The sequence below is a fragment of the Chamaea fasciata genome, unplaced genomic scaffold, assembly GCF_029207755.1.
Source record: "Chamaea fasciata isolate MVZ Bird 193981 ecotype frontalis unplaced genomic scaffold, bChaFas1.0.hap1 SCAF_5, whole genome shotgun sequence".
Lineage (NCBI taxonomy): Eukaryota > Metazoa > Chordata > Aves > Passeriformes > Sylviidae > Chamaea > Chamaea fasciata.
In genome coordinates this window covers 38468659-38496178 of record NW_027094090.1, presented here as the reverse complement: position 1 = coordinate 38496178, position 27520 = coordinate 38468659, and the positions used below count along the sequence as shown (strand labels likewise).

The 27520-nt window shown below is 37.8% G+C and overlaps 1 protein-coding gene across 1 annotated transcript in view; it reads right to left on the bottom strand.

Moving 5' to 3' along the window:
- Nucleotides 1–2244: 2244 nt before the first annotated feature.
- The window catches only part of NAV3 (neuron navigator 3), a 252084-nt gene continuing 226808 nt past the window's right edge, over nt 2245–27520 (bottom strand). The window contains exons 26-38 of the mRNA XM_066183294.1: nt 26059–26231; nt 23579–23732; nt 20511–20685; nt 16757–16854; nt 16019–16114; nt 15562–15730; nt 14591–14826; nt 12466–12620; nt 11452–11523; nt 10828–11024; nt 10086–10204; nt 7130–7333; nt 2245–4954 (exon numbers count right to left, since the gene is read on the bottom strand). Of these exons, the coding sequence (XP_066039391.1) occupies nt 4835–4954; nt 7130–7333; nt 10086–10204; nt 10828–11024; nt 11452–11523; nt 12466–12620; nt 14591–14826; nt 15562–15730; nt 16019–16114; nt 16757–16854; nt 20511–20685; nt 23579–23732; nt 26059–26231 (1968 nt within the window). The 3' untranslated portion in view covers nt 2245–4834. The remainder of the gene's footprint in view (nt 4955–7129; nt 7334–10085; nt 10205–10827; nt 11025–11451; nt 11524–12465; nt 12621–14590; nt 14827–15561; nt 15731–16018; nt 16115–16756; nt 16855–20510; nt 20686–23578; nt 23733–26058; nt 26232–27520) is intronic.

Sequence of the window (27520 nt, the reverse complement as noted above, 5' to 3'; positions counted from 1 at the left end):
ACTTCATACCTTTTCCCTTAAGTAAAGGCAGCTGGACAATGTGCAAAGACTGCAGCACTGAATTATAGGAAAGGCACACTGAGATTGTCCTAGTCTAGTTATTCTGTGGAAGATCATGTCTATATATGTAATTTTCGACAGAAACAAATCTAATCCATCCTTCGTGACCTACAGTGACGGAGAAGCCATGTAAATCATCATATATTTTCTGTAAAATTATAAACACATGGCTTTGTATGCTTATATCCATATTAACTGAAATACAAATACACCCATGGCACGAGTAGCTGTAAACAATGTAGCTGTAAACAGGAAATCTTCATGGTAGATCTACCAGGACTCAACAAGGCTCCGCTCTTGACAAAACATAACTTACTACCTTTATGTACAAACTGAAAGACAAAGTAAAATGACAGTGCAGATTTTGGAAATTATGGAAACTGCTGAAGTTGTAAATGGGACGATAATTATAGAGAATTAATCATTTAGTAGGGTGGGCTGATTTGAATATCCTGTTTTAATACAGATAAATTTGCACTCATATATCTAAGGAAAAAAGAGCATATTTTATATAGACAGGATTGGACTAAGTATTTCAAAATGATAGAACATGAAAAGAAGTCAGGCTCTTGGTAGATAATTAACTGAACATGAGTTTGCAGTGGGATGATGCAATTAGAGAGTGAAAGGCAGCCCTGAAGCCTAAGCAGGGAAAATATGAAGTGGGAGTAAGAAGGTGATATTAGCTCTGTTTATAGCAAATGTAAAACCATGACAGGAATGCTGTGTTCAACTCTCATACCCACATTTCAGAACCGACTATCTGATAAACCACATAGCCAGAAAGTCCTGCAATAAGCATGTTGAGGCCTGAAAGGCATGGATAATTGTGAGAAGCTAGGAATGAGCAAGCTGCCTGTCTTGTCAAAAAGACAAGCAAAGAAGACTATTGTGAAAGATGTAAAAGATGTTTTTGATTGTGACTGGCTTTTTAGTGTGTTGTGGTTTAGGTTTGCTTATTTGAGTTTCAACCCATAACATAGTGGAAGAAGAAAGGGCAGAGCAAAGGACAGTATGGGATATTAGTCTCTGGAAGAAGTGATATGTAAGATTTAAGTGCAAATAAAGCCCTTAAAAAATCCAAACCACTCAGTGAATATTTATCCACATCTTTAACGAGGTGATGAATCTTCTACTCTGTACCGATAACTCTAAAGATCTTTCCCGGGATATGGCACTTCCAGGAAAAATTACAGCTGCTGTTGAGGTGCTGCAACTTGCAGGAGCATAATGATTTCTTTCAACCTCAAAGTCTATGATTAGGTGACTAAGACAATCATACTTTCTTTCTTTGAATTCCATTAAACAATATTTGTAGACGGCAGTTTCCCCAGAGAAGAAGAAGAGGACCCTGGAAAAATGCCTTGGGAAAGCCCATTTTCAGTGCCATGAGCAAAGGGCTTAGTCACATGCTCTCTATGCAAATTGTTACCAGAAGGTTTGTGGTTCTCTGTGTTATCATAGGTTGATTTTTGGTGCAAGAATTTTAATATTCTTAATCATTGTCCCCCATTGGACCCTTCCCTCAGACCCCACCTTAACTCGCCTCCCATACCAGGATGTGTAAATACCCCTGTCTGACCCTGGCCTGGGGTTCTTTGGCCTCTTGCCTTTTGCCCCTTGTTACTGCCTTGTTCTGGTTCCTCCAATATAGTGGATGCCTTGTTGTTTGTTATTTTTGTACTATTAAATTGCTTTTTGGACAACTGGACAGAAACTACCTCTCTCTCCATTAAGTCACCATTGGGCTGAGTCCCGAGGAAACTCAAAGGGGTCTGATTGTCTGGGCTCTGACTTCAGGGAGTTTCAAATATTGATGTATACCTCCTGAGGAAGTAGCTCTAAGTTCTTTGAGTTCCAAAACAAGGCATTATACTTTACCAGTTTTGGACAGATTTTTGTCCCTAAAATCAATCAATAGGCTTGTATTTAAAAATAATCCTGAGAATGGGGAGATTGTGAAGTTGCTTCTGAATGGAATAGCCTGTTGCACCAAGGAAACAGCCATTCAAAAATCCTGCTGCATCATTGGAACTGGAAACAGTACTTAATTTTGTTTCTACAGAGATTAGTTCTGCTGAATACAGAAAAATCACATCCTTCAGTATGTCATTTTGTTTTCCTGTTCATGTGTTTGGAATAATATCTGTTAAGTAGTCCTGACTGCAAAAACACCAGACTGTGTTTTCAATAAATAATTCCACTTTAATGGCAAAGTAATAATTTAGACAGATACAGTGTGCACACCTGCAAAAAAAATATACGCAAGCTGGTTTACAAGCTAGAGGAACAATAAACCAATAGAAAATACATCATCCAGTTAAGTCCGATGACACCAAATACTTATTATTAGGGTTTTACAAAGACTACAAAAATTTTCAGATGATTTATTTCACTGTTTCTGTCTATTTACAAGATATGTTACATCAAAAATGTACAAAATATAAAATGTGTACAGACAAATGTTTCACAAACAATTTCTGAGTTGTAAACTAGGTGGACTCACTGAGATGTATTGCAGGAAGTTTTGTATATGTAATATTGTGTGTTTGTGACCTAAATATGGCAGGAAAAGTTTTGCAGGTTTGCTCAGAGCACAGGTACAAGAAAGAGCAGCTTTGCTTTAGTTCTTTGAGTCAGTCAAGGTGTATGAACTGACATTTTGCATCTGAAATGGCTCCAGATTTGGGGGGCACAATGTTGGTCAGACTGAATCCTACGTGCATAAATTCAGAGTTTTATTAGGGCAATAGCACCGTGTAGGAACCTCTAGATTCAGCGATGCAGCTCAGTGCCATTTGGAAACTGCATTGATTTCTTTAAGTTACAGCAGGTGGCCACGGGGCGGCCACGAGGAGTGAATAGCACCACATACACATCCCGAAGGTAACATCCATGGAGGTGTACAGTACGTAACTACACAATGCCAGAGCCCTTGGGTACCTGCTTGTTCACGTGCACCTATTTTAACCTCATGGCTCTCATGGTAAAAGAGTGTTTCCGGTTACTCTAAGCGGTCTGCATGCTGTCTGGTTGCAGCCTGCCGTGACATATGAACTTCAAACATTTTCAGACTTACCCCCCCAAAATGTATTGGTTTCACACAGATATTGAAATGTGCTAACTGTAGCATTGATAGCTCCTGCATAGTCGTAACAGCTGTAAGTACAGGACAAACACACCAGGTAATAACAGCTTTTAGGTTTTGCATTCTGTATTTGTTTGCAACATACAGGAAATCTCAGCAAGTGAAACATCTCTTAACACCAACAGAATAAAATACAATTTTTTTGTTTGTTTGTTTTTGATTTGATTTGTGCAAGGCTTTTTTTTTCTTTTTTTTTTTTTTTTTCTTTTTCTCTATATTTACAATACCCACCCAGTAGACTGTGCAAAACCAACCCACTTTTACAGTATAAACTCTTCCTCTTCCACAGTGGACATCACTGCTTCAGTGTTCTTTTATGCTGAATTCTTCATGTACAACTATAGCAATCAAAACAACATGCTGAAACTAGAAAAAGGAAAAAAAAACAAAACCCCATATATTTGTGCTCATGCTGCATCAAGTGCATCCAGCTCTGCTGGATAAGTATTCAAAACATCTCTCCTCCCAAAAATTCCGTTCCATGGGACCAAATGGATTTTAGTCGATTTTGTCAGCATTTAGGTGGCAGTGAAAGTGGGTTTAGGTTCCTTGTGTACTTCTGAGGATAGGCAGAGAATTCTATTCACAAGATAAAAATATTATATAGCAACTGTTCTTTCTCGTATTCATTACTTTAAAAAATCATGATATACAGATATGAGGCTACTATGTTAACTGATGTTTTCTCATTAGTAAATGAAGAAAAAAACAGTGTAAATTACCAATGGTTTAGGAATTAAACCAACTGTAAAACTGTTCTAGAAATCTGTTTTAAGGCAGTGAGACAGCACCATAAGAAATGTTCCTTCTTTCACTGAAAAGGCTCAAACAAATGAAGCCCTAAAAAGCCTTTAATCAGTGTTGGTTAATAATTGGTAGAAAACTGTTGTTAAGGAGTGGGCAGGCGGTTAAAAAAGACCCTTGTGGTAAAAATAATTTTATAAAATCTGTGACTTGCTTACTAAAAACTTGATGGAGCGCATCACCGTGACCATGGCAGTTAGAATTAAATTGGCACTTATCCAGCATATCACAGTCATGTTTTGTGGTGATTGCACAATACTGTTTGTGCTTTCTGAGTTACTATCATCTTTTACTCATTTTGGAATGGGCAATAGTGTGTAACACAAGCACCACTGCCGTCTTGTGACCAGCACCATGTGGCACAACAGAGGTTAGAAGATAATTAGAAGACTGCATTGTTCATGCAGTACCTCAGGGTAAACTAAAGGGAAAAAAAAAACAAAACAACAAAAAAACCCCAAAGAAGTTTCACTGTAAACTTGTACAGAGAAACACAGATAGACAGACAGGGAGAAAGAGGATAAGGGAAAAAAAAATCCAGTTTGGCTAACACGTGTGCAATCTGCTCAGATGCCCTTGGTCTAGGGCACTTTCCAGTTGACAAATGGAGTCTCACTTGGCTCCATAGGTATTGAAACGCCTTGAAATTAAACTAATTCAAGCTTTCCACTTCAATTTTTCTTCCTGACTTTGCAGAGTTATGTCTCCTGCCTCCCTACAACACACCATTCTTACTCAGAGACCTCGGTGTGCTGCTTTAATACTGGCAGTGGTCTAGTGGAAACAGATTTTACCATCATCCTACAGCAAGATTTGTCCCTTTCAGAGAGTTGATTCAAGGGATGAATCCAAAATGTCGTCATGGTGGCTGGTGCTATCACTGTCACAGCTCTGTGCACTCGAATAGTTGGCTGCCTCTTGAAGCCTCATTAGCATATTCATCTGAAAAAAGAAAGCAATGTTTACATAATCTCATCTCATCTAATGCTGCAGTGGCCGTGTTAAAATTTAATTAAGCTCCCTTGCTGTACCTGTGTGCTGGTACCTGGATGAGGGACCATACAAAAAGATTTCACAAAAGGCAGGGTGTTAGTGGCTCCTACTGGCACTCTTTTCACTGCCTTCTGGGTTTTAAATAGAAGTTTAAAGGTCCAAAGAGGGATACAAGGGAACTGCCTGATAACTCTTTAATTCAGGGGCAAGGCCAGCTGCAGCTGCAACCCTGGCAGAGGAAGGAAGCTGTATCTCAGCTGGACATGTGGGTCCATATTTGGAGACAGTCAAGCTTCCAGATAATTTTTGGATGGTGTAGATGCATTACACTGGAAAAGCAACTGAAAACATAATCACAGTAACATACCCCCACTACTAGAGAAAGATGGGGAGGGAATGAGAGAGGAGTGGACTGATGCCAACTGCTTCATAAATGAGTCCCATCTGCTGTTGAGGGCTGACCTCAGGAGTGGAACAGCAACAGATCCTCCTACCCAGGAGAGTAGAGGCCCCCATATTTAGGGAATGCTGGTACCTGAAATCTATCTGAAAATCATCAAATAGCAGCATTAAGATCCAGAAAATTAATTGGATGCTTGATGGCTAACTACATAATGGTCAAGATTTTATTTATCAATCGTCTACTTCTGCCAGCATGTTAAGGAATGCAAGCAATGTTGACAGTACTTCAGTGTTTTTCAACGAACAAATACACTGTCATTACCAAAAAAAGGCAAAGAAAAAAAAAAGCCAAAGATGTATTCCTATTGGTTTGTGTTTAAAGCCCCTATTTCCAGTTCAGAAATCCTTACATTTCTATGCTTTCAGCTTGCATGGTAAAGTTTTCTTTAGGCACTGAACAGTGTTATCAACACTTTTTTGCAGTTATTGCTGAAGCTGTAATAGGTATCCATGCTTGCAAACACAGGATACCTGTGGTGGGTGTTCAATGCATACTGCATGAGTCGTGTCTTTTTTCCACAATTGCAGTGTCTGCCCACCCTTGAGCCTCACTGGAGTCAGGGGAAAACCCTCCAGTCACAGCTTTCAAGCTTCTGATATTTACTCAGGTACAGATGCTGACCACAGTGTGCAGGGAGCAGGGGTGAGTGGACACTGAACTCAGGCTGCCCATAGCCTGAGTTTTCACCATAGTGGAGATTATGCTGTGCTGGGAGCCTGTCCAACACACTCACTGGAAGCCCAAATCACAGGGTCAAAATATCATCTGAAAGCTTAAGGAATGGAAGAGGAGGTCAAATAAGATGATTTTCTACACTTTTTCAGGACACAAGGTCTGTTTTTGAACATGAAACAGTGAGGCTGAGGAACCATTTTCTTAACACTGTTAAGAGCTAAATGCATTTTTCTCTGAGAAATTCCCTCATCCAAGGGCTGCCTGTATTCTAGAAATACAGTTCTCTAAAATGGTATTTTGAATTGTGATAAAGGCAGTCCACAGAGAAAGAACTACACAAGAATAGCAATTCAACATATGCATTTTAATAGTCCATTATCAGAGGAGGCAATGGTAAACCTGAATATCTGGGATCATATTTAAATAAAACAATATGTGGCACTGAGGGAAATCAACTTCTTATCATTTAATGCCACCAAACTTGCATTCCTTCTACATTAAGACTATTACACAGTCATCGGTTATCTTGAAATATTATGAGAAATGGGAGGATGGCTAATTTCTATTTTCACTAAGTTCTCTATGATAGGTAAGGTAGATAATGTGAATATTTCAGTCCTTCATTTGTATAATGTAGATGAAAAACTGCTCAATGAAGAAAGATGTTTTCATGATAAAACTGAATAATAAGCTGCTGAAGAGTGGTACCCAAACAAGATAATGATGAAGATCCGATACATAGTACCAGGTATCAGATCCATCTGGGAAGATGGGAAATACAAACAGTGTAAGGACATATTAACACATTGGTGACATGCCCTCCTGCTTCCTTTAATTTTCAACATTTTCATAAATTATAGGAGGATTCATTTTAAAAACCTATTGTGGAACAGGAGCACAGTGCTTTTTTACTGCACAGTGTACGGTTCAACATATGAGAACAAAGTGCATACTGAAAAGCCTTTTCCCAAAAGTTTGAATCTTACCAAGGGATCACCCTCTGTATCAGTCTGCGGAACGTGCTTCGAGGTTGTTCCTTCTTTTGCTGATGCATAACCTTCATAACCAACATCTTCAGGCCTTAACTGAAGTAGCGATGGCCACTCATGCTGTAGAGTTGCAGAGCTCCATGGATAGGTATCAGCTACCCACTTGGAGGGATCCTCCCAGGGTGCCCTCTTACCGTACATCTATATTATGGATATAACACAGGTAAGCATTCTACAGAGTTTTCAGTACCAGTTGTAACAGCAGAAAAAAAGTCGTCACAAAAAATCTAAACCATTTCAGAAAGAGATTTGCTTTCAGATGTTCTCAGTACTCATGTAAAATAAGACCTTAAGGACATTGGATCATCTCCACTAATGCTCCTTCAATACACACAGTGGCTGCAAGTTAGAAAATGCTCCATAACTAGTGACACTTGTAGACAATAGCAAGTTCTTGATGCAATGTGAAATGAGACCTCCAGGTCATTTGCTTAAGGCATATCGGGGAAATTAACACAGATCTATCAAAAGCATTCAAGTTAATTGGATTTTATTTGAAGTGAATTAGGAGGTGGCAGTACAGATTGTTCACTTCTCCTAGCAAAATGAGATGCTGAAGCAGACATCTGTCCACATCCTAAATGTGGCAACTTTCAGAAGGTTAGAAGAACTTCACAAGGGATGTATTTTTCCTTACTATGAAGCATAAAATGCTTATGAATCTGGGAGGAGGACAGAGGAAGTGAGAAAGAGAATATTGTAATTTTAGGAGATCTGGTAGCTTCCTCACTAAAATTCACTCCTGTGTGTATTGCTGCTCACAAGTAACATAATAACTGAAAGCCCCTTGGTTGCTGCTTTAAAGATTTCCTTTAGCTGTGAATATGACACACTGGGATGGGGAGCCATCCACCAGGCCTTTTGTAATTTCTTCTGCCTCAAACAGTTTCATACAACACAAAGAACACCAAGGCTATTGGCAGGGCAGGCACTCATGGAGGATTATAGGTGGGCTGCACTCCTAAAGGGAGTATAACAGGGGAGGATTTTAGTGATAAAGGCAGAATGATGGGTTGGGCTTATCTGCACAGCTGCTGCCCGGCACTTGCTGAATGCAGAGCTTCAGCAGCCAAGTTCCCTGTATTAGGCACAGAGATACTCAGACTTCTGCCCAGAACTGAGGCTCAGCTGCTATAACAGGGATCTGCCTAAGTAAGCCAAGAAAAATGTTTCCCAGAGGTTGCAGGCTGTAGGTCCAGGCTGTAGCACTCCCCTTCATCTGAGATTAACAGTGACTAAATCTTTTCCGGAATCTGGAGCAAGGCTTGTAAATCTTATGCTTGACAAGTGAGTTTGCAAAGTACTCGACCATAAAGGCAGTTTCTACCCATCTGCGGTTCCAGGAACACTTAATTATATGATATAAAAGATTTCTATTATTAATATTTTTATTCTATGGAAGCCATCCAAAGCAGCTAAAAATTGGTAGAGCTCATGAACAAACATTTTCTTCTATACGCTGCCATCTTCTGCTCCACAGCTGAAGTTTTCATTTAAGCAGTTACCCTGTATGCTTGGGGAAATACAAGCATGAAGAATATCACTGCATTTTTATAGCTGGTCTAAACGAGTGCTGTTAATCTCACTGTGGCTGTTCTATCAAATGTTTGGCAATATTTTGCACAAGGCATAAACACTGTAATTCCCAGAAAGATAAGCAGTTTTAGAAAAGTAAGAGATATTCAACAGGCAAGATTCTAAACCTCCATTGCATCGGTATGTCGCTGTGTCAACACAGGTGATAAAGAAACAGCAGCTGCTTACACAGTTCTTTGCCATAACAATCCTCCCTGCACTGTGCAGTAATTTCTTTTGGTGTCATGTGTGGAAAAAAAATGCCTTTCCACAAAGCATCTTTTTAGAGGACATAGAATTGCAGTGCATAAACAAAACAAAAAACAAAAAAAAAAAAACACAAAAAAACCCAAAAAAACCAAAACCCCAAAAAAACCCAAACAAAACAAGCAAACAAAAAAAAAAACCACACACACACAAAAAAAAAAAAGGAGAAAGCCAATTAAAGATTGGGGGGAAAATACAAAAAAAGAGAATGGATTAATGTAAAGATTTAGATTTCCTCCAAAGATGTGGAATTATTCAGAATCTTAACCTCCTCTGGTATAACCCAGAGAGTTATCCTCGTGGGGAAGACCTCGTTGCAACCTTCCAGAGGGCTTATAAAGAAAAGGGGAACAACATTTTAATGTGGGAAGATAGTGATAGGACAAGGGAGAATGGTTTTAAACTAAGACAGGAGAGATTTAGATTAGATGTTAGGAAGAAATTCTTTACAATGAGGCTGGTGAGGCACTGGAACAAGTTGCCTAGAAAAGTTGTGGATGCCCCATCCCTGGAACTGTTCAAGGCCAGGAATTAGATGATCTATTAGGTCCCTTCCAATCCAAGACTTTCTATGATTCCATGGAAACATCCTTGTTCACAAGCTTTCCCCCACAAACCTGTGTACCTACATGTGTATGTAGGTGGTAGGAGGATTACACAGACCAAAGCTATTTTCTGGCACCAGTGTAAAGCTTATTAACTGTTCCATTCAGGGGTAGGCTGAGGCTTCACTCAGGGAGACAGTCTGAGCTGTATTTAGCCATGCTGGAAACTCTTTAAACAATGGAAGAAAAACCACCTTCCTCCAGTCACAGAGAAGAAACCCTCTTCATAAAATACAAGATATATTAGTGCTGGAGCAGACAAAGCCAAATCACACACCAGAGTAGGAGCAGGTCAAAAGGAGTTTGAGTCTTCCATCTATAACCCATCCAAAGATTTTCCTCTTGCAAATACAACAGCATTCATACCAGGATGCACTCCTTAAAAACAGCTTGGAGAAAGCCTTTGAAAGCAATTAAAAAAAATTTCTAGGAAACAAATAGCATACCTGGAGTCCTTCTCTCACAGCTTCCAGAAGATACGGAACCAGGGAATAGTTCCAAAGGTCTGTGAACCACACTCTGGAGCCATCAACATCCATAGGGCAAGGGAGGAAGAGACGAGGACCTGAGAAGTCAAGTTGTGTATTTAAAAAAGGTAGAACTAGGAAACACAATTAAAATAATCTTCTCAAAATTAAGAGAGCAGTACTGGAACAAGCTCAAGTTAAGAAAATACTAAAATAGGACTAAATTAAAGGAGCTGACAGTCTCCTGTTATGGACTGGTGCCATTTAGTCCAGTTTTAGGGCCTGATGAACGCTCACAAGTTTTATGGGAAAGCTGTGTAAAAGCTGACATCTTTGCTAACATAGTTATTCCATTAAAAGATCTCAGCTCCAAGGGTTTTTATTACTGTAATTATACTGCATTGTGAAAACAGGAGAAAAAAAATAAGCTTAGGAAAGTTACTATTGGGGTATTTTTTTTTCAAATTGAATTTTAAAAGTTGTGATACTTTACTTGAAAGTATTTAGCAATAAAAGAAGAACTACCAGGAAATATGTATACTCTCTCATTAAACTTTCCATCTTCTTTCTAATCTTGCTGACAACTAGACAAATTCCCCACACTTATGTTGTATTTCCCGCTGAGACATGCCAACTTAAAAAAATTATAATATATTCTTCACAAATCCCTAAAATGCTCAGCCTGCATCCTTACTTCAAACCATTCCATCAATGGACTCACCAATGGTTACATCTGAAGAGCTGTGCGTTTCTAGGAAGCTGTTGAGATGATGCCATGTTTTGGGGATCCAGTCAATGATTTTCATAAGGTCATTGTTGCGTATATTCTTTTCTATTTCAGTTTCAATCAGTTTCCTTCTCAGATATCTGCCCAAGAAACCTTTAACAGGCTCTGTGTGATTAGTGCACAGCACCCACCTGGGTAGAAGAGATAAATGTCAAGCAGCAATGAATAGCAAATACATTATTTCCTCTTAAACATATAGATGAAAGGAATGTCATGGAGTCTCATTAGTCAGCAAGTATAACACTGCTCCAATAAACCTCATTACTGCTCACTGTTTCAACACAGCCATTTCAGGTTCCAGCAGGAGCTCAAGACGCTGCTGAAGACAAATGAAATGCAGGAATGCAATCGTCTTCAGCAACTTGCTAGAGGTGACAGACAGTATCTTATTTCTTTTGCCATTCCCCAACACCATTCAGAGACCCATCAATAGAGGAGAGACACTGAAACTGAAATACTTTACTGTGATGAGACACAAGATCAATATTTGTCAAAGAACTGTGCTTAGAAGCAGGAAGCTGTGCAAACATGGCCACAGTAAATACAGAGTGAATGTACCTGAAATTATGATGCATCTCCAGATTTGGTGAAGAAGAAACTCCCTGGTTCATGGTTCCAATAATATAGGGACTGGAAATATAAAAGCAGTAGGATTTTTTGAGAGAGAATTCATTCAAATATTCAGAGTATATTCCTTCTTATTATCTGCATTAGGCCAATTTCAAAAGAGTCTGGGTGTACTATAGATTTAGTACGTAAGAGTCTCTGGGTGTACTATAGATTTTATAGATATAGTCATATTCTTAAAATACTTCTGAGGCGCCCTTTTAAAAATGTTTATTCTTGTATGATTTCCCTTTTGCACATATGTTGTTTACTAGTGCTCATCTGTAATGAAGAAATAAATAAAGCAACCCTGTCTTAATGTAATTTATAATTTGGCAGTAGGCTTAGCTTTTTAATTCAAAAGCCAGTGAATCTCAGGAGTAAGACATTGCATGCAGTGATTTTATGAAGGGAAGTCCCTGTGATGTCACTTTTAAAGCAGAAATAACTAATGTTATGAGCCAGTAAAAGTTCTAGAAAACATTATTTTTACTCTTGCTTGAGAATAAAGGACAGTCAGCCAACTTTGTACTTCTGCACTGCTGCAGGAAAACTGTGGGAAGGGCAGATCTGCTAGATATACAGCTGCTTCTGTATGGCATGGTTTATCCCAAATTCTACTATTACAAAAGTGTAAGCTGTTCTCATGGTACTAATGAGCTTGTGTAATCTGACAGGGTGCAAAGCATAAGACTATAATTCAGCCAAGTGTTTAAGTAGGTTCTTAAATTGTGTGGTACATTTACATCTCACTGAGAAGCATGGGAGTCATGTAAATGAAGCGAATGAAACAAGTACGTTTTTGGCTGAAAAGGGTTAAAATTATTGAAGTGCATAACAGCCTTGCAGATGGCCTATGGGAGCTTAAGCTTTCATTGGGACATTTTATTTTGCAAAATAACAAGGAACTTTTACTGTTTTAATTGTAAAACCTGTGTGCAAGGAGAGAGAAGAGGTACTACCCACCATTTATTATATTTACAGTTGAGGAAACCATTGAAGATGTCACTTAGTGAACTGATGTGGTGGAGGTTATCAAGAATTATGACAGCAGGGAGGTCAGCACCATTGTTGTCAGCACTGCATTGCTCAGCTAAGTTTGCTAGATATTGTCGCAGATCCTTCAGGAGAATTAATAAAAGAACAAAAACAAAATCATAAAAAAACGCCCCCAGCCCAGAAAAGATTAATCCAATTAGACCATAGATGTAGTTTCACTGGAAAAAAAATTTTGGAGCAATAAAATGAGTGCTAAAGAGTTTTCCTTCTGTGGATCACTCAGCTGAATAGGCATATGCAGGAAAACATGCTGCTTACAGAGGGCAACATTAAAGCCACAGGCTTTAATGGAAAAGCAAAGGTGCTAAACACAAGGCAAATCACTGAAGCATTCTGATTTGGGGGATATATTCCTTAGAAATTTGATGATAAAATATCTTATATCCAGAGGAAAATATGTTGCAATAAAATATGCCATTTCCAATGGACTGAGATACTCATGCAATTTTTGGGCCTTTGTTCTTATAAATGCCACATTTATTTACCAAAACCCCACCGCTCTGTCACATGATTTTGGTGTATTGAACTACTCCTTTAGATATCTCCGTTCAGCACTCTCACTGAAAATCTGCCTGCCTTCTTGGGGATGCTTTATCATACCTCATAATAAAATTTGTTGTGTAAATTCTTCTTTCCTGTCAGCTGTCTGGCTGCTGTTTAGTGCAGAAGTAAAAGAGAGCTTTCTATAATGAAAACATTTCATATTTTTATCAAGAGTTGCTCTTGAGAATTTGGGCTACTCAAGTTTTACAGCTGTATCTCTAGAGGTATCTAATTTTGTCAGGGTTGGAAATACTCAGTATTATTGACAAAGTTCCTAATGCCATTTTATTTTCTGTATCAGGGATAGCACAATTTTTTCTTCTTTAATGGGAACATGCACGTTTTTTACTTCAAGAAATATTTTTCTTTACCTATTTATGATCAGGTGTCTCAGGGAACATTATAGGTTTCTTCCATGGCATAGTACCATCTGTGTTATTCAAACACCCTTGGTATTTGACAATGCTGCTTTTTCTTTTTTTATTACAAACTCAAAAATTCTACATTATTTTGATAGAAGTAAAGAAAAAGGGGAAAAAAAAACCCCAACCAGTCCAATCCGAAAAACAACAGCCAAACATCAAAACACAGACCAAGCAATATACCAGAAATCAAAAAGCTGGCTCTTTTGTGGGACAGTTTTCTTTACAGATGTGTATGGCATAACAATAAAACATAAATACATTCTCTGCCAAAGTAAATGGCACCACAAAAAAAAGCTTTTCACACAGTGAAAAGCAGTTATTTTCGCCAGAATGGTCCTTTTGCCCCTTTGGGATCTCTGCGTTTTCCCTTCTTATGTTGGCATTCATTATATTCTGTGCAAATCAGAAAGCTCTCGGCAAACCTTTCATTTTTTCTCCCCCAGGTGTCGAGTTAGGAGTACACCCAATTCAGGACAGCCAAGTGAATAGGATTATCTGTGTCTAGCACAGAAGTCCTGCTAGAAACCTGATAATCTGAGCTATGTAAATCACTGGGAATGTGACATGATGTGTGAGGCAGTTTCACTATTGTCAGCTTCCTTACCGATGTGCACCAGAAATCACGACAGTTGTATCTCTCCGGTGCTGATTAAGAAACTGAGCCCAAGACCGTAATTTTGAATCACCCCTTTGAAATCTTCGCAAAAAAAGGCTGCTGGCATCATCATAAAAAAGCAAGTTATTACACTAGTATAACTATATAGCCAACCTTCTGACAAAGGAATTACAGACACTCCAAAACTTTAGTTTACATAGGAGTTGGACTCTGCATCTATACTTAAAGTGGGTTTTCTCAGGAGGAGGAAAATTGAGACTTTCTTGACTATGCTTCAATGATTTGTTTAGAACAGAAAGATCTGGTCCCCATACATCACTGGGGTTGGAGACTGAATTCCTATAGGAAGAAATGCTAACTGAGCAGCAAGAGTACACCAGTTAATAGAATCTGTTCTGCATCATCACTACAAATTGGAAAATAGATTATGTTTTCAACTGCAACTTACCTTGCTCGACTTGTGATCTATGTTAAAAGTTGCAATTGCATCTTCAGGTTTTTTTCTGCCAGATTTAGTTATAATATATTCAGCCAGCCTGTTAGCTAAATAGGTCTTTCCTGTGCCACTGGGTCCCGAAAGAATAATTCTGCGATGCTCCATCAGTAAATTAAAGTACCGTTGGGTAATTGGTTTAGGAATTAATGTGTCAAACACAAAACTGTCCAAACTGTTTTCTTCTACTCCTGGTGATAGAAGAAAAGAAAAATGGCTTGTCTTAACCTTGCTAAGGTTGTTATTTGGCCCAGCACCCGATGGCATAAGTGCTATGCCCAAAGCAAGGAAAGATCCCACTTAAATCAAATCTTCTAAATCAAATCCCTGTTAAGGACTTCTTTACTGGTATCCTCCCACAAAAAATTAAACAGCAGTAGTGAATTGAGATGAGTGGGAGAGATACAATCAAAGTAAATGTGAAGAGAAGGCTCAGTGAGGCAAAGATTTATGTTTCAGACATTACTGGCAGCAACGACAAAAAAAAAAAAAGTCAAAGTGACACCCACAAAGGTTACCAGTTGTCACATCAGTGTATGTAAAGTACTCCTGAAGGCCCCCTCTCCCCTCCAATAGCAAATCCCTAGAGCTTTTGATATGCATAGAATTTTTCCTGTGGAATTGAATACAGCATAAATATTTCTCATCATAATCTCCTTTTTGGGGTTAGTATTTTTGCCACTGTTTAGAAATCTGTACTTTGTTGTGATTTGGCAGTCAGGCAGGAGAGGACAAATATTCTTAGATTTCCCTCAAAAGGCTGTGATAGATATTATGCAATATCTTACAGACAGCTGATGTGATAAATGTGTCCTTGAACTAGAGATAATACAGAAAGGTCAGGTGTAAGAAAAATAAACATAAAAGGATAGGGAACTGCACGGTTGAACTCTACAGTATCTGCAGAAGTATTCTTCAGGTTTTACCTTTCAGGTTCACAGTGATGATGTTATTATCTCCAACCAGATATCCACAAGGCAGCAGTTCAGGCACTTCTAGGCTATGGGCTCTTGTTACATCCCCTATACAATAGCTAGCAATGCAGTCAGAGCTTAAACCCAGGCTAGTAGTTGGATCCACTCGAAAAATATACTCCTGAAATTATATGAAAACATAAGTCATAAAAATATTTATTGAATGGAAGTTATTTGGAGAACTGCTTCAGTCAGAAGAAAAAAAAAAAAAGAACTGCGGCATTAGGAATAAAGCTTAATAGTGGTGTTAGCAATATAGAAAAAAAAAACCAAAAAACAACAACAACAACAACAAAAAAAAAACCAAACCAAAACAAAAACTTGACAAGACAACTCAAAGAACCCAGAAATTTTCTAAAATGAAAAAGAAAATTGTAATAATACTTAGGCCAATTTTTCAGTGTTTTACCTTAAAGAGACGTCTGATTACACCATCTAAAACATCCCATTTTGTTTTTCCACTGACTCCAATTGATCCTATCAGGTATGCATGAGGCTTTTGATCCTGCAAAGAGAGATTTTTGGAAACTGGACTAAAAATGATGCAAATTAGTTTTCTATGAAGATTCACAGATTTCCTAATGAAGAATAAGAATATTATTTAGAAGGAGAGGTTACAACTTTGGTAATAATCTCCGTGCCAGAAATAGGTATAGATTGTACTGCTCTAATACATCTTCATAAAGAAGGGGATACAGAATATTGTTCCGCTCTTTTATTGCATCTGTGTTTTTAAAAAGATGACTAAAAATAAAGGTTGCACTGTATTTTTAATTTTTTACAACACAGAACATGAAAACATGACAATACAATTTCTCAGCAGCAAATTCATAGTTGCATCCAAAGGAGACCAAGGCATAGGTCTAATTTATAGTGACTTTTAAACAGAGATAGCAAGTCCCAGGACATCCTACTACTCATTAAACTAAGAATTGGTAGTGTCTAAACCACCACAAAGGCAGAAAGAGGCCATATGACATTAATCTATGGAGTGTGCCTAACTGCATTGAGCATGGATGACAAAAAAGAGAACTGCTATCTATGGGATATTTCCCTTCAATTCCTGGCTTAAAATACAAGAAAAAAATGAGCTACTATATTCCAGCATTTGCTTGAGCTGTAATTCTGCTCTGGGTAATGCACTCACCTTGGCTCGACTATAGCCTTTGTTTATAGTGACTAAAATTTTGACACTATGACCTTCTTTGTGGAGTGCTCCATCAGTGACATCATCCAACAAAATATCTACATTAAAAGAAGGGAAGGTATAAGTCTGAAAATTCACATCAATTATGTTCACATCATCAGTTCAATATTTGTTAAAAGGATTTTTTGGTTAAAAAGAAAGTCTGCCATGACAACAACATGCAATAGAATCTGCACTTATTCCTAATTCATCAATTAAAAAAAAGTTATGAGTTGTCAATTTTTGCAGGAATATTAGGAGTTTCAATCATGTAGAAATGAATATAGAATCCACAAATTAAAAAAAAATGCATTATAGTCTTGGCTTTGCTTTCCTTCTTGGAACTTTTTCAAAATTACAGTATGTTCACAAAGTAATGTTGTTTAAAAACTAAATTAAATTTATGCCTTTGAGCACTCATTTGTGCCTTTTGTTGTAAGAAGAGAAAACAAGAAATCCTTACATTGGTATTTTTGCTGTTAAGTAAAATAGCATTTAATTTCACTTTCCAGATGATTCCTTTACCTTCTGTACATATGGCATGGATAGAGTCCTTTTCATCACCACTAGAAAACCACTTTGGACTCTTCCAGAATATGGGACTCTATTTTCAGCCATTCCTCTAAGGAAAGGCTTGATTCTTCTTGGAGGTAAAGAGTGAATTTGATCTGCTCTGCACCTCTGTTTCTACCACTTCATTAACTGCTAAAATGAGAAAGCAGATATATTTCTGTTAAAGGCTGGGCCTACAGTTTTATTGCAAGTGATAAAACTGCTGCTTTCTGCTAGAAGTTCTCTCTCATATTTTACTGCTAGACATTTAAACTAACTATAAAATTAGATGAGATTATGGATTTGCATTTTCTTCAAAGGCCAGCACAGTAATCCACTAACCCAAGCCCTGTTTGTTCTCAGTGAGAAAAACGTCGACTTCATGACATAGTCTGCACGAGGTTAGATTTCATCCAAATTAAATGAGGTCTCAGTAAGATTCAGTCACTTGTTCAAAGGAAAACCAAGGAAGGCTTATGAATATAATTTATATTAATGCATTAAAAAAGAATTTTTCATGTTAAAAGTTTCATAACTTACATCCAGATCTAGAATGCAGATTCTGCTCTTGGATTTTTTTTTTAATTCATTGAACAAAGAATAATTTTTTTCTTTTTTTGTGAGTTTTAATAAATCTATCCTTGCTTTGTTCCAGGCAGACAGATATTCTGTGTCACCACTGAATATTTCACTTCACTTGTCTTGTGTTTTGGAATATTTGACAAACCTTTGAGCAAACCTAAGAGCTTTGATAATGTCATAGCTTATCTGAGGGCAAATTATGGTATGAACGCCCTGCGAAATTTTTCAATCTCTAAATAACCCTTTTGTAGCCCTTTAAATTCATTCTTCTTTAAGTCTTTAGGAATGAGTAATCACTCTGTAGCAAAGGAACAAATTTCACTTTCTAAGAGCTCTATCACTGATACATAGCGACTGAGAAGATGCCCAAGGGGCTCAAATATCATGATGGTACTAATTGTTTTCATTACCCCCTTCCAGGTCTGCTTTTTAGGCATGCTATAATCACTTTAGTTCAATCCACGTCAGAGCTCTGGCACTCTGGGCGAGTCTTGTACTGGTCCTTGTTTGCTCTTTTCACTCCAGTGACTGACTGAAATGGGGGTGTCTGTAACCACCAAACCCCTTCCCAGGCTGCCACTCACACTGATCTGCAGGGTATCTTCATACCCTTAGGAAGTGGCAGTGGATAGCTTTGATCATTTCCACTTGACCGTGGTTGATTGGAGACATTGCTCTCAGAAAGTGCAATGGCATTTTTATAATATGAAGAGGCGAAGTATTAAATTCTCTGAGCTTAATCCTCATCATGATTAACCTCCCCGTATCTCAGGGACTTTTGTTCAGTAGTACTCCAGCTGTCTCAGAAATCCCACAAGACTTGGTGGGAAGCTGTCACCCTTCCAAGTTCTCTGGCATGGTAACAAAATTATCATCATAGTGATCAAAATTTCTAAATTCATAATCAAATGAAATTCTCCACTCCTCATTAAGCACTCTCATATCTTTAATTTCTTATAACAAAAAGTAATTACTTTGCATGTGAGAAAAACATTTAGAACAATAACACAAAAAATTATATAAAGTTTATGAAATAATGGAATCATTTAAGCTGGAAAACACCCTTAAGATCGAATCCACTTCTCCTTCCTCCTGTTACTTTCCCCCATTTTCCTCTTCCTCTTTTTTCTTCCAGCTTTTATTTTTTCTATTCTTTTGCTGAACACTTCCTCCTTAATTTTCTTCATTTTCATTCTTTTATCTTATCTTTTACCTTTCATTTTCTTTCCCCCATTCCTCTTCACCCATTGTATTCTCATCTAGTTCCCCCTCCATTTCTTCAGACCTTTCTTCCTACATGTTTTTTCCTGAATCTAGACTGATTTAGCACCAAGCCAGAAAGTGCTAATGGCTGCTACTCATAATAGACATCCCATAACCACCATATTGCAAAAAATTCTGTTACTTTATTTTTTTTGTTTGTTTGTTTTGTTTTGTTTTTAATATGTGTGGATCTGCGAGCAGTTAAATTTTTTCTCCCTGCTTTTGCAACACCTCATTGCATATTGAGGCCTAGTTCAGGGTCCTCCATGCTAAAAGTTAAACCTTTCAAAGAGCTGGAATGTAAATAGAAAATATACCAATTTTCATTCAAAATCTGATATTAACTAGAAAAAATGTTCAAATATCCACATAATCAATGACTGGCAAGATAATATGACTAACTGCCAATCTAAATTACAGTCAGTTTGGCATATTCCCAGCTGTACTCCTGCCTAGACTCTTTCCACAATTATTAGCCGCATTTTTATTGCTTCCAGAGACTGCATTATAATTTCTGTGGCGTCTCTGCTAATGAGTGCTGCTTTGCTCCTGCTTTACTCCCAGTTCTAATGTTAGAGACAGCACCTCTGTTTCTTGGCTACATTATTAAAACAAATGTAGAAGGCTTATTATCATAAACTCCATGTCATGGAAAGTAATCAGTTGTTAATGGCCAAGATGTGGACTGAAGTTCGGATTGCTTTACTTCATTCACAGAAGACAATGAGAGTGCCTAATTAGCCAGGAGGGGTTTGACTCCTGTGATAAATGGTGATTTGGTCCAGCATAGGGTAGCTAACTGTACCAAATTAAAAAAAAATGTAAGGGATAAAGCTAACTGAAACCACCCTCTGCCTTAGCTGCAAATATGAAATCAAGTTAAGGGAGCTAACTGAATGATCAAAGATCTGCAAACCAAAAGAAGAAAGTTTCAATACTATACTGATATTTATCCCATCTGGACAAGAGAATATATCAATACAGTTGTCATGTATACTTCAACAGATATTTCTTTTCAAATAAATTGTAAACTCGATGACCTAAGAGTATTGTAAACTACATAGGCAGAGAGTGTCATACCTAGGAACAAAGCAAACATAATGAACAGTCCTACTTGCTGTTCAGGGGCTTCTAAAAGCTACATTTCAGACAACCACCAGCATTCTTTCTCACCACTGTAACTGAACGTATATCTGATGTTAACCTGAATGATATGAGGTCTTTCAATCTCCAGTCATGCTTCTCCAATGTGGCCTGCTAAGGGGCTAAAAAATTCATACTAACTGCTGAGGCGTGCATGTGCCCAAAGTATGTTTACCTGATGTAACAGATTCTGTGATGTTTAAATTGTTCAGAGAAAGTCCTAGTGACTGCCGTGATGAAGAAGATGATGTGCTGCTTGACGACTCTGATGATGGCCGGGCAGGCTTTCCAGTATTTCCAGTCTCTGCCTTTAAGCGATCATTCTCAGCTTTCAATATCTCTATTTCATTCTATATACAAAAGAAATCAACACAAAAGCACAGGAGGTTATTCTTTTGGAAAACCAATGTTGGTGACTAGTCTGGGGATGCTGTTCCCCTGACCTAGTTAACTGCTTTACCACTTCCACAGCAGAGATATAACACAGTGAAAACTGGATTGCCTTTACTTCTTAAATGAAGGGAAAACCCCCAATAACCTTGTTTTAGTTTTTGCCTCAAGATAGATCCTAAACAATATAAGCTTCAAGCTTTCGTGCTTATTGTACAGTTGACCATAATGTGAATGCGATTAGAATTTTTACAGCTATCCCCATTTTTTTCAGCTACTTTCTATTGTCAAATACTTTGAGTAATAATCAGTTAAGAAAGTTACTAGATATGTCAATGTTTGTAAATTATTAGAAAATTATTACTGCCATTGAATATAAAATCTAAGAAGTAACTTCACAGGGAAATTAAATTAAAAAATGAAAAAGTAGAAATAGATAGATTAACAGTTTCTTGATATCAAATAAGACTTTTTTGGTCATTCAAACACTGGATTGTTCACACAGCGGTGAGCAAACTCTCCCTGATGTAAAGAGACAGTGACAGATGAATCAGAGCAACTGGATTTTTTAAGCTAAATCCTCTGTGGTGCCAAGTGATTGTTGCATGTACAATAATAAAATGAAAACTTAGCCTGAGAACAGCCTGGTACCAGCTAAATCTAGCTTCCAAAAGCACATTAGAAAGCAACTGCTTATTCTTACAGATGGTTCTGCACATCAAATTTAATTCTACATTCACTACCACCCTGCTAAAAAGTCCCATTTTTTTATGGAGGCTGCACAGCTATATTATACAAGTAAAAACACAAGGGATAGATAGCATCATAAAAACCACCCTGCTACAGCTACAAAAATACTAGATCTACATACAGCTACAAAAATGTACACACAGGTGAGGTGATAGTGAAAGGAAAGGAACAAACCAGCACAATAGTAACAGAAATTAAAGGATGTACGTATCAGTTTAGCCTAGGGTTCAAATCAGGAGCCACTTTGCAATTTATGCTGATTAATTACACAGCTCTTAGCAGTCTTCAATTCACCTGAGCTTTAGATTTTAAGGTGCTTTCAATCTAAAAGTATTCATGTATCACTTCCACCAGTCCTATTATTTCCCTTTACCAATCCTCATCAATCCTCTGAAATATCACAGTTTGGCAGCTACATGGCGGCAGCCTGTTCTTTTGGGCAAACTTCAAGAAATGGTGATTACTTGTAACAGCATCTCAACTCGTTGCCTCTGCTCAGATCTGAGGAAGTTCAGACTTTGGAGAACTATTCCTACAGCAGACTCCTCCCTCTGGGGAGTTCACCTGGCTCAGGTACTCATCTCCCAGAAGGATACTGTCATCAGATGATAAGCCTTCACATCCTTTTCTCCATCACTGCAATTAACCGTATTCTATTCCTCATAGTTCCTTAAAATGTTTTAGTGCCTCGAGATCAATGCCTAACTTATGTCTGGACAAATGAAACCATATTTATGGACCAGTTCTTAATAGTTCCCTCTAATTGAAGTTCAGCCAAATATTCCACAGTAATGTTGGCACCTAGTATGTGAGCACCTGGGAGGATTGCAGGTACCCTAGATGTTTCAAGATCTGGCTAAGACTGATACAGGCATTCTGTAAACAAAGAGGTCTAGAAAAGTCATCAAGAACACCATTTCTGTAGTTATGAAATCAGGTGCTGGGCATCTGCACAGAAATGCCTGAAGGTGCACCTGACCTAAGCACCCAACAAGGAGCAATTCAGCTGCCAAGGCACTGGTCTGGATTCAGCTGTGCAAATGTCGGTGTCCAGTGGCATGACAAACATGGTCTTCCATGGAAAATGCTAAACTGACATGTCCTGTGCAGATGCAAATACTTGAGGCTGGTTCAAATGATAAGAAGTACCTATGCTCAAAGAACTCCATTTCACCTTCTGTGCCTATCTCGGGGTAATTTTAGGATAGCTTTTTAGCCCTCACTACTACAGGACTAAAACTCAATTGATTACAATAGAAGTTTATCATGGAGCTCATTCCTAGACTTTTAAATATTGCCAGCCCCATCTCAACCTGAATCCCCAACCCATGGCCTTGATTCTGTTCCCAAAATACAGATTTATAGTGCTTTCAGGGATGACATAGATATCTTAGCTGCCATTCCAGAGGGGCTCAGTTCCAGTCGAGGACATATGTCATACTGTGTGAATATTATAGATACTTTTGGGCACCCACCATGTTACTGGGCATTTGCCTGTAAGCAACAGGGTCAAGTTGCATAAAGCTCAGTGCTCCACTGAAGAACATTGCCATTCTTTTCAGCCTCATGAAAGGGAAAATCTTCTAACAAAAAATGCGTTCACGAAGGAATTGGAGCAATGTAACAAAATAATGTAGCAAAAATTTATGATGCTGGATACAGTAATTAGTTCAATTTCACATTCTTTGCCTTGGCAGCCATGACTGAGTTAGGAATCAGAAATGATGAAAGGGTATGCACATAACATCCTGGCCCCCTCCATGGCTCAAGGATTTAAAATGCTGTAGAAATCACTTTTTGATCTGCTTCTCTGTCATGTTGCTTACCCTAGTCATAGGCTTGAGATAACAAATATCCTTTGGGCAGGGATTATGTCTTCTTCCATATCTCTTAAACACATTTTAGCTATTAATATATATGCTAAGAATGTCTTTATTATAAGGTGAACACTTATCACATCCATCCTTCAGAAGTACTGTCAATCCAGCAATTTACTTTGTATTGACAGTTTTTTGGTGCCCGAAACAAAGTACTGGGAAAGGAAATATACCACTCATACCTTTGGTGTGCGTCTCTGTCATCACTTAAAGCTACTGCACTGACCTGCATGCGGTTCATGGCTTCCCGGATCTGATCCAGATGGTGTGCAGAGCTGAGGGCTTCCAGACGAATATCCGTTAATTTTAGCTCCTTCTCCCTCAGCTCGCTTTTTAGCTGAAGAATAATTTCAGCCTCTGCCTCTGTGCACTCACAGATCCTAAAGAGGAGCAGGAAACAGGCAGGAGATTAAAGGAAGGTTCTCTCCCCAAAGCAGTGTCATTATAAAATATCAAAGAACAGAAAAATGCTTGCTGCTGGTGAAACCTATGAGTGAAGGAAGAAACTTATCAAAGAAACATGAAAATGATCAAACTGCAAATTAAAAAAGGAAAAAAGCCCGCTCCAGAAGAAGTAATCGGATTGCTTTATAGCTTTTTAGTTTAGTTCACTATAGTGAAAAAACAAATTCTTAACTACTTTTCAGGTATCTTTTTTTGAGTGCGCATCATTCATTGGTTTTAACAGGATTTTATACTCACACAATTTTTTTGGTACTAAGTTTATGATTTCTCTACGTAACAATAGTCAGAACTGAAGTGTGCTGATTAAACTGTACTGCTGATATTTTATTATTTGTTAGGCATCAATATTTTTCTCTGATTTGAATATTACACAAATGGACAGTCCTTGAATTTGTGGTCTAGAAGATTTTGATTTGTAATGGTTTTGATTTGTGACAGCTGATGTTTTGCCTATAGCCTGTCATTTTGTATTCTACGATACATGAAATCATGTGGGTTGGTTTTGGGGTTTTTCTTCCCTTGAAGACTGGATTACCATGTTGTTATTTTTCAAGAACATTTATTTTAAGGGAAGAAACCATTATATTGTAAGAAAAGATTGAAACATGATTGGCTCAGGGACCCACAACTGTCCTGCTCTCATGTCAGACTGTTTTGCCTCTTTGTATCATCATCAAAACCACCAGTAGAAAACAAAACACTGAATTTTGGCTAAATTGTTACACTAAGCAGTATTTCCAGTCAATTCACTATATGTTATTTGTTCTTTATTACTGTGACAACAAATAGTTAATATTTGCAGAAAAATTTCAATATGAAAAGTATTTTATGAAAATAAGTAATATTATTGTGATCATTACTTCTAATATTGAAAAAATAAAAAAGAAAAGAAAAGTAGAAACAAAGGTCAGCATTTAATTGCCAGAATTCATGCAAATGCATTTTGGGAAAAGACGATGCAGCACTCTTCAGGTCAGCAGTTGGGTATAAAACTCCATGCCCCACACTCAGTTTTACCGGGATCTATGCTGGTAGACCACACGACCGTTTTGCCTTTTCTTTGATGCCCAGACTAGAGATGACCTGCACACACATGTATTAGACAGATGCAATTGGAAGAAAGTAAAGGTAATGGTTTAGAACATGAGACTTGATCAAGAAAATATATGAAGAAATTGTAAGCAAAGGGGAGATGAAGAAGTTCATGGCAAATAAAATATATGTCAGATAGAGGAAGAAAAATAATGAATATCATTCAAAACATGCCTAAATATTTTAAATGTGATTAAAATTAATAAAGACATACACTAAGATTTTTTTCCCAAGTATTATGGTACAGTTCTTTCTGTGATGTGTCCATACCTGCCTACGCTAAGCAAATAAGAAATGAATTTTATTTCCATGCATGTTCCATTCATTATCTAATGAAACACTCATGAGACTAGAATTCCTTGGGTGCCTTAAGAAAGAGTAATTGTGACCTGATTATTCTCAATTAGGAAAAGTAAGGCTAGCATCATTAGTAGGCATTTTTTGGTTCAAAGAGGTTGATTTCCCCATATTAGAAAGAGTTATGAGTTTAGCGGAATGAAAAAAAAAAACAGAGGAATATGAAGAAGAGCTGGGAACTCTATAGGAACATATCAGATATTCAAAAAATACTGAAGAAATGGGATAGCTGTTGACTGACCACTTGTTCTCAGACCTGAAACCTTAAAGGTGGTGATTTGAACAAAATATAAAAGTAAAATCCCACAAAAAATCCAAGCTGATAAAAGAGAGAAAATAAATTCAAAACTATATACATCAGTAGCTATGAAGCAGATAAAGTAGTAACAGGAGGAATGAGTACACTGTGAAAATTCACATCCACCTGGAAAAAAAATTTACATTTTTGGAATGTCATGAAAAAAGGAAACAAGAAAGCTTTAGCATTTGGCCTTTACTAAGTGGTTACGATAGAGTTGCTAATGGCGCAGGGAGAGCACAACATAAGCTTTTGGAAGTTTGGATAGCTGAGTGATTTTGGGTAACATCAGTGGAAGGAGTAAAGATTAAGACTGAAAAAAGAGCTTCTGGAGAACCAGTGTGTAAATGGTGAAGCTCAGGAGAAAACTTGCAAATGGATGGAGGTCAGAATTAAAAGATCACAGCTGTTGACAATGGTTTCTGAACTGCAAATGGCCATGCTAGAGCAGGTCTGTTTCCCAGGCCATCCCATTTGCCAAGAGAGACACTTACGCAGATGCTGACTGAGATGGTTTCATTGATGTTGCCGCACACTCTCCTGAGCTATGGGGCAATTTAGGTGAGGAAGGAAGAGAGGAATCTGTCATCTCTTCTATGTCTGAATGTGAGGAAGGAGGTTTGGTGGACTTTTTCTTTCCAAAGGCCTGTTTGAAAGAGCTTCTTAGCTGGAAAACAAATACAGAGAAAGATTATTTTCCTCATCGCAGCACTTTGTGTGTAGCTCATGTTTTGAAGAGTTAGTTTGCAGATGCCATCCTAGCCACTGCCTGAGGTCAGTATGCAGAAGCAAGGTATTAACATATGCAACACAGTATCTCTAAAAACATGATACAGTGCTTTGTTTTGACTTCATTAATCCAGCGCAGCGCAAAAGTAATGCTATGGAAAAAGTGCAGGACCGAGTGGAACAGCTGTTGGGGAGGGGTGCTCATTTAAAGCCACGAAACCCTGGTGGAATGCCATTCCCATGGCATTCCCTTCAAGGGGTGGCTTTAAATAACCACTTAGTATCTAGGTACCGGCAGAACTAAATCCTGAAATCAAAAAACAAGTCCAATTCACAGGGTTTGCCAATTTATTTTCTCCATTAAAACTTTGAATGGTCAAACTATGCAAATGCTATGATTTGGATCACAATCAAGAAGATCTAAGCTGAGACATGAGGTCTGCCTTGTCGTACGACTGAGAGGAGCGTTAGCTGAAAGGTACATATCACTTGTTGCAGTTTCCTTTAGAGTGGTAAGATCTCTAATGTACAAGCATTGCCTTTTCCCTCTAGAAGCTTGTATCCGGTATTGAAAAGGGACAGAATAGCCAAAGAGCCATTTGTTTCAGAAGCCAAGATGACAACAGTTTTGTCTGCAATTAAAATTAACTAGCTCATTTGCTCATACCTTTGTCTAAGTACAGAACTTACTGATCTTAGGAAAAACAGTGGGTTTATTTTTATTTTCAGAAAGCTGTTTTGATCAAAACTGTACATTATATTATGAACCAGTTGGTTCCTCTATGAAAAAATGAGAACTTCAAACATATTATTCTCGTGGTACAATTGGAGAGTGGGGAGTGTGACCACTGATCTTAATGAGAAACAGTATTTATGTCCTTTCCAGCTCATGATGTCTGATGAGAAAGAAATGGATTTTGGCTACACTCCCCCTTTCTACAGCCTAAACTTTGAGATTAAAATGAATAAAGACAAACTGAGAAGACATACAGGATAATCTGGTTTTAGAAGGTATAAAAGCCTACTGCCAAAATAAATAGCAATCATGCCAAGATAGGGTTTTTTACAGATGCATGCCAACTTTTCCATGGTTTATATTCACCTCACTTCCTCTAGAGTTCACCTTGCAGAAACATGAAAGAGTGTGGAATTACAAATCAAAGGAATGAAGGCTCATCAGTATTTAAAAAAATGTTTACACAGATTATATTTTTAAAATAATAAATA